This window comes from Rhipicephalus microplus, chromosome X (genome assembly GCF_043290135.1).
Source record: "Rhipicephalus microplus isolate Deutch F79 chromosome X, USDA_Rmic, whole genome shotgun sequence".
NCBI classification, from domain to species: domain Eukaryota; kingdom Metazoa; phylum Arthropoda; class Arachnida; order Ixodida; family Ixodidae; genus Rhipicephalus; species Rhipicephalus microplus.
Window position 1 is genome coordinate 262,300,348 of NC_134710.1, and position 7,952 is coordinate 262,308,299.

The following is a 7,952-nucleotide window of genomic DNA, read 5'->3' on the forward strand; positions in this document are numbered from 1 at the left end:
GTTTCTGTTGGTAGCGCGTCAAAATCCGTTATCGTGATGTAGGGAACTGCAAAGCTAAGACTTTTTTTAACGTTACGTTCGTTGTCAACAGCGACTTGTGGGATAACATAACTTTAATGTTTCCGCACTGAAGGTTCTACAACGACTGCCCCTGAATCGGGGCACACACCAGTTTTCTAGCTTATTTCGGGCGAGAGTGTTCTTATCGCTGGCGCCCGTGTTTGGAGGCATCGCCGCGACGCGCAGAAGCGGCGCCGACCCGTTTCGCTCCCCCCCCCCCCCCCCCGCGCGCAGATAGGAGCAGTCAGGGTTGAAGAGGTTTGGGGACCCGCACCTGGCGTCCAAGGGGGATGGTGTAGGGTGCGAGCTTAGGCGTTGCGGGCTGTTGTCGGCGAATTACGGGAGGCGTGCGGGGGTTGGTAGGCTCCTGGGTAAAGGATGTATGATGGCTTTATGTGGTCGATGGAAACCCGTACATCCTTTCCACTGATTTGCAGGGTGAATGTTTTGTCGTCGTGACAGATGACTTTGTAAGGTCCGGAGTAAGGCGGATGGAAAGGTGCGCGTACGGTGTCGTGGCGAAGGAAGGCACGCGAGCATGTTGCCAGGTCCTTAAACACGAACTGGGCCGGCTTGGTGTGGCGAGCCGCTGGTGAGGGGCGCAGCACGCCCATTGTGCGACGAAGTCGAGCGACGAAGTCTGCAGGGTCCGAGCTGATTACATCAGAGGTCGGAGCGGAGAGGAGTTCTCCAGGTAGGCGAAGCGGTTCTCCGTAGACGAGTTCCGCGGGTGTGGCTTGAATGTCTGGCTTGAAATTTGCTTGCAGACCGAGAGCGACGGCGGGAAGAGCTTCGAGCCAGGTTGAGTGAGGGTGGCACATGATGGCTGCCTTGAACTGCCGGTGAAACCGTTCAATCATCCCGCTGGCGCAAGGGTGGTAGCTAGTTGTCCGTGAACGCTCGAACCTGGTGGAGAGCCCGAGGAGCCTGAAGAGTTGAGATTCGAATTGCCTTCCTTGACCGGTGGTGACTCGAAGAGGAGTGCCGAACCGTGAAACCCAGCCGGAGAAGAAGGCTGATGCGATGTCTTCTGCGGTGATCCTTTCGAGCGGCCACACCTCGGGCCAACGAGTCTAACGATCGATGGTGGTGAGGCAATAGCGGTAAGGGCCGGCAGGTGGGAGGGGGCCAATGATGTCGATGTGGACGTGCTGGAACCGTTCCGTCGGGAGGGGGAATTCTCCGAGTGGCGACGTGATGTGCCGGGCGATTTTGGCGCGCTGGCATTGAATGCATGTGCGTGCCCAGGTGCGGCAGTTCCGTGTCATTGAGGGCTACGCGTACTGATCAGTCACGAGGCATGTAGAAGCTCGGATACCGGGATGACTAAGGTTGTGTAACTTGTTGAAGAGGCTTTGGCGATGCAAAAAAAGGACGTATGGTCTCACTCGTCCTGTTGATATGTCACAGTAGAGAGCGTCCGTTGACCCAGGGATGGTAACTTTTTGAAGTTGAAAGGAAGAGCCATTCTCGAGGAGCGGCTAGAGTTCAGTGTCCGTTTTCTGAGCTTCGGCCAGGGCGTCGGTTGTACCGATTGGTAGCTTGACAGCCGAGACGCGAAAGTGCGTCGGCGACCTTGTTTTTCTTTCCGCTGATGTGGCAGATATCTCTGGTGAATTGAGCGATGAAGGACAGCTGCTTCTGCTGGACCACTGGAAGTTTGATTGATTGATTGATATGTGGGGTTTAACGTCCCAAAACCACCATATGAATATGAGAGACGCCGTAGTGGAGGGCTCCAGAAATTTCCACCACCTGGGGTTCTTTAACGTGCACCCAGATCTGAGCATACGGGCCTACAACATTTCCGCCTCCATCAGAAATGCAGCCGCCGCAGCCGGGATTCGAACCCGCGACCTGCGGGTCAGCAGCTGAGTACCTTAGCAACTAGACCACCACGGCGGCGCGACCGGCGGAAGTTTTTCGCGGCGTTGGGAGAAGGCGTAAGTGATAGGTTTATCGTCGGTGTATATGGCGCAGTGCTCTGCCTCGAGAATGTGGCGAAAGTGTTGGACTGCTTCGTAGATGGCGAGGAGCTCTCTGTAGTAGGCTGGCCAGGTCGTCTCCGCAGGGGGCGAGGTTGCATTGCCGATGCTGCCGGAAGGCGGGGGCGGCTTCAGGGAAGAGAGTTTCTTCGAGAAGAACGCCAAGGGGTGCCAGTTGTTTCCCACACGCTGCATGGGAGAGGCTCCGACAGCGGTGCTAGAGGCATCTGTGAAAAGACCCAGGGGCGCCTCTGGCTTGGGATGGGAGAGCAGCGTAGCGTTGCAGAGGGCAGTTTTGCAGTCTTCGAACGCTTGCGTTAAGGCTGGGGTCCAAGTAACAGGATGGTTGCCGCGTTGTCCGGACAATGCATCATGGAGAGGGGCCTGATATGTGGCCGCTTTAGGCACGAAGCGCCTGTAAAAGTTTAACATGCCCAGGAAACGGTGGAGGTCCTTCGCTGTGGCAGGCAGCGCGTAATTTTGCAGGGCCAGGATGTGGTCAGGCAAGGGTCTAGTTCCTTCTGAAGAGCTTTCATGGCCAAGAAATGTGACGACGGGGGCGCCGAGCGTGCTCTTTTGAACGTTTATGAGTAAGCCGTGTTTGTCGAGACGCTGGAACAGTTGACGAAGGTGTTGGCGATGTTCCGTTTCGTTACGGGAGAAGATCAAGATGCCTTCTAGGTAGACGGAACAGAAGTCCAGGCCGCGGACGACGTCGTCGATGAAGCGTTGAAAGGTTTGCCTCGCATTGCGAAGACCAATTTAAAAAAAAAACTCATGAAAGGAAATTCGAATAGGGCGAAAGGCATGATAATTGCGGTCTTTGGAACGTCATCCGGGTTTACAGGAATTTGTGTGTAAGCCTTGACGAGGTCCACCACTGAGAAGATAGTGCTGCCGTCTAAGCGGTGTGCAAAGTCCTGTATATGACGGACGGGGTACCTGTTGGGGACGGTGCGGGCGTTGAGGGCGCGATAATCTCCGCAGGGGCGCCAGCCATCGGTGTTCTTTGGTACCAGATGAAGCGGTGAGGCGTAACGTCCCTCCGAGCGGGTGCAGTACCTTCGGGGAGCATGGCTTCGAATTCGGCCTGTGCGATTCGTAGATGGTCTGGGGCTAGCCGACGGGCACGACATGAGACCGGGGGGCCGGGAGTAGTACGAATGTAGTGCACAGTGAAGTGGCGCACTTCTCGCGGACGCCCGCTAGGTCGAGTCAGGTCGGGAAATTCTGCGAGGATGTCATGGTATGGCGACTGGTTCCCAATAGTGAGTGCCTTGACGTTAGGCTGTTGGGTGGTCGCACGTTGGCCCGGCGTGAAGAGGCCTGTTGTAGCGTCGATAAGTCGGTCATATCGGCAGTCAGGTAGAAGATTGTAGTACGCCAAGAAGTCTGACCCGATGATCGGCTCTGCGACGTCGGCGATGACGAAATTCCATGGAAAATCTCGACACACGTTTTTGAAGTTGATGTTAAGGCGGAGCGAGCTCTAGGTCTTGATGGTCGAATGGTTCGCCGCGCTGAGCTCAAAAAACGTGCAAGGACGCTTGTCACGCAGGAAGGTTCGGGGAAAGCAACAGATGTCGGAGCCACAGTCGACAAGGAACTGCCACTTTGTGGTTTGGTCGGTGACGAATATGCGACGACCTCTAAGTTGGCAGCTCGCGGCCGTCTCTACGGACTGCCGTTGAAGTTTTCCTGATTTCCAGATGAGCAAGGTGGTTGATATTTCCAGGCTTTGTCCTCGAAGCAGCGATGGTAGTAGCAGGGGCCGTTACCATTTCCGTGCGATGAAGTGGCGTTGTTGTCTTGGCTTTGGGAGCGTTTTTGTGGACGCAGCTTTGGGCTTTGATTAAGGCACCTTTGAATTGAGTCCAGCTGACGGGTGATTTCGTCAACACACGGCACGCGAGCTCGCTGCTGGACTGTCGGGTGTCAATGGCGTTGACGGTGAGAGGCGATGCTGGCAACGAAATCTCGACGACTAGATCAGCGATGCGAGAGAGCAGGTCCAGCGACAGATTTGGCTGCACCTGGAGGATGGCCTGCGCATTTGAGGGTAGACGCTGAAGCCAGATGATACGTAGGAGGGAGTCGTCGACCGGGGTGCTGCCCAAGAGGTCACGCATGTAACCCAGGAGCTGCGATGTCTTGTGGTCACCGAGTTCTTCATGCTGGTGTAGGTGACGCACCTTCTCGTCTTGTGAAGGTGAAAGCCGGCGGATCAGTTTCCTTTTCAGGTGTAGGTAACGGTCATCAGCCGGGGGATTCGCAAGTATATCGCGAACCTCAGCCGCATAGCGAGATGTCTAGATGGTAGACGACGTAGTCATAGCACGTCCGGTCCTGGGTGATGCGTGCCGTGGAAAACTGCGCCTCGACTTGAGCGAACCACACGTCAGGCGCCTCTGCCCCAAACGGCGGAAGTTTGATGGCGACGCAACAAACGTCCGTGTTGGTGGTGGCCACAGCAAGGGAGGCACCCGAGATGGCAGGGACCGCTGGAGCAAAGTTTCGGGGGGCGTGACTTAAGTGGGGTGATGCACGATCGTCGGACGAGAGTGCTTCATTTTCATTGCGCTGCTGCTGTTCCCGGAGCTGCTGCTCGTGGTTCTGGATCACTTGCTGCTGGGCCTGCAGTTGTTGTTGCAGTTGTACTTGTTATTGAAGGGCAGCAAGGGTTTCCTCGTCGGTCATGGCGGTGCGGTACGTTCGTTTTCCGGGTCACCAGATGTGGGATAACGTAACTTTAATGTTTCCGCACTGAAGGTTCTACAACGATTGCCCCTGAATCGGGGCACACACCAGTTTTTTTTCTCATTTCGGGCGAGAGTGTTCTTATTGCTGGCGCCCGTGTTTGGAGGCATCGCCACGACGCGCAGGTGCAGAAGCGGTGCCGACCCGTTTCACCACAGACTCTTCAGCCCTTATTATTGAAGTCGCTTGGGGAAAGTGCGAGGGCACGTGAAGTGTTTTTTCTGGTGTTTTGTTAATTCTGCTCGTGCGTTTCGTCTAGGCCTCCAACTGCATCGGAGAAACGGGACGGCTCCGCCAGAGCTATCGAAGTCGACCAGGAAAGAAAGGAGATCCGTGTAAATGACCGAGTAATGCCGGATCGGACCCCTCGCAAATCGTTTCTGTTCGATAAAGTATTTGGGCCTGATGCAAAACAGGTAAGCATGGTCGCTCTTCCAGACCCGTACTGCTAGTCCTCGGCACTAGTGCCTTTCACGTAACATTTTTTTTTTTGTTATTTGTGTTATGCAGATCGACGTGTACAGGGCAGTCATGGCGCCCACCATAGCCGAGGTCATGATGGGCTACAATTGCACAGTCTTTACGTGAGTGTTCTTGCTGTGGCTGTCTTTTTCCACGTCTTTCTTGACCCACTTTCTTTGTAGGATTAGCAAAGAAACTGCCTGTGGCACCGGCAGCCGCTAGAGCAGGCTGCGCAGTATACTTCCGGCACTTCGTCTCCAACGGCTGGCTATAGTATCGTGACCAAATTGCCGGTATATTTGCTTTAGTTGGGTAGTGCGGGCAGCCAGCACAGTAGACCACGGGGAAGTTTACCGGCAGCCGGGATTGTAGACCGTATGAGAACTTGCCGGCCACTTCTGTGAACATGTGTTTTCAGAAGTGGTTTCCGAGACCACTTCTGAGTCATACAGCCAAAACTTTAAAGCCGATATTTTCCAGCTGAAGAATGACTTTTTTCAATTTAGCATGAAGCGACTCAGCATTTAATGTTCACACAGAAAGAATGTGAACAATCTCGGAAAAACAGCTTAACATACTTTGAACCATGAACACATGTGCAGTGTTCACTGATGCCCAACTGTGTTCACTGCTGCCCCCGCAGTCTTCCCTTTTTGTAGTCCATATATGGTTGAATGTCAATTTGGTCTACCATTAAAGTGACGGCAGTCTCATGCGACTTCAGTTTCTTTTATCTCTGGCCAATGTATTTCAGAAATTTCTAATCACCTGATTCATTCTGAGGTGATAGCTTGAAGGACGAGCATACATTTCTGATAGTACTCGGATGTGGCAGAATCAAAGAACCTGATCTCAAAAACTTATGAGCATGGGGAGATATAGTGTGCAATACGCAGGCAAGTACCATTGTTTGTGAAGAGTATTGTAATCTCTCTCAACCAACAAGACTTGCTGCCTCAAAAATTTGACAGTGTCCTTTCTATTCTCAGGGACATTTTGCTCAATCTTTTTAAAAAAATTTGCTATAAAATCAGCAGCTCCATCAGGGGAAGCTTTGTCGCCAGAAATCTACTGCAAGTTAATCAGTTTGTCAAGTAAATAGTTAATATCACTGATGTTATCTGGCACAACACAGTCACCTATGCATTTCACGAAGTTCAGTGAAACAGTGATACGAAGCTCTTCGAACACAGTTGTAGTGACGTGGCAGCCACCGCGCACCCCGCAGTCATAAAAACCTGCGGAGCAGCATTCCAAGCAATGTGCTGCTCTCCTCTCTGTTTTTACTTCGTCTCCTTCACTCTTGGCACTTCCGGTGCACCTGCTCTATTTTCGACTATCTGGTTGCCGAATAAAGTATACACTGTTACTGAAAAGATGTGTCCGTCTCGTACAACCTGGCTCTACATAGTAACAGAGGACTGAAAAACGGGCAAGCACTCATTTACAATGTGCAGGAACGTGGCACAGTTTGGGTGATAAATGACGGTCCACTCATCTGCAATGCATTTCCCTTTTAGGCGCTCCATCATTTCAGGAAAGACACAAATTTGGGCTGCTTTAATTTCTCACGCTGCAAGGCTGTGGATTCTTCAATAGCATGAGCAAGACTGTCTGCCTCGAGGCGCGCTTTCTTGGCATCTGAATATTCCCTTGTTGGGAGGGCATCTTGCTTCGACAGATACGAAGGGCAGCCAGGAATTGTAGATGGCACTGATCTAAGGTGCAGACGGGGCACCTTTAGGGGAAGTTCAAGCATTTTTCCTGTCTGATGATTTGTATACAATGATGTACACTCGATACATGACGCAAGAAGTTTAAGGCGCATACCTGCATTACAGTAGCAAGGGTGCAGAGCACAGGATTACCCTTGCGATATAATCAAATAACATAGCGCTTGTCATGGCTCCCTCATAAACGGCGAATTTGTGGTAACAGTAGTGAGAATTTACTTCGTACCTTGTTGTTGGCAGTAGGCATAAAATCCCGTCGAGAAATCGCACTTCTCCATTTCTTGAAGATCGTTTCATCGTTTGGGAACTAAAACACTTGCACCTTGTTTTCTGTCTTGTACTTGCTCGTACACATAGGCAGACAACACTTATTTGGCATGTCGAGACCTGCATGCCGCAGAAGTAGCAGTAGAAATAGAGGACAGGAGCGACTGGTTCGACGAACTGGCCACAAACAGCAAGAGAGGAAAAGTGCCATCGGGGACTTGGAAGAAGAAGGGACGGGAGGGTCGGTTTGAGGAACCGACTCGTAGAACAGCGATCGCTAGCGTCACCTGAGAAGGCGTAGGCTTTGAAAATATTTAGGAGGCGTTGGCTTAACTAACCTTGAGGTTTCTCTGTTTTTTCTTTCACACAACGACACAAATAGTCCACTAGCTTAGACAAGCCTTTCCGTCTCCTTTGCTTTGACCTCTAGCATCGGCGTAATCTGGGGGGAGGGGTGCGTCTGAATATCCCCCTCCCCACACTTAAGTTCCGCTGTAACAGCTGTGTTGTTTCCTGACATCTTAATTGTCATGCCGCTTTTTTTTTAATTTTGTAAGCAAAGTGAGGACGGATTGAACAATGATGCTGCATATATTTACCTTACCAGTTTCTTTGCAGCACACGTAAGCATTTCAGATGACTCTGTGTTACTAAGTGACACTTTCTTGAATAAGCCTGCTGTAAAACC

The 7,952-nt window shown here is 52.0% G+C and overlaps 1 protein-coding gene across 1 annotated transcript; it reads right to left on the minus strand.

Moving 5' to 3' along the window:
* Window positions 1-368: 368 nt before the first annotated feature.
* Window positions 369-920, minus strand: LOC142775234 (uncharacterized). Its single transcript, XM_075876588.1, has one exon. It carries the CDS (start codon window positions 918-920, stop codon window positions 369-371), a length of 552 nt encoding a protein of 183 aa, XP_075732703.1.
* Window positions 921-7,952: the final 7,032 nt, after the last annotated feature.

Bases quoted from the DNA above. Each gene is read 5' to 3' on its own strand.
- LOC142775234 (XM_075876588.1), bottom strand. From the start codon at position 920: ATGATTGAACGGTTTCACCGGCAGTTCAAGGCAGCCATCATGTGCCAC.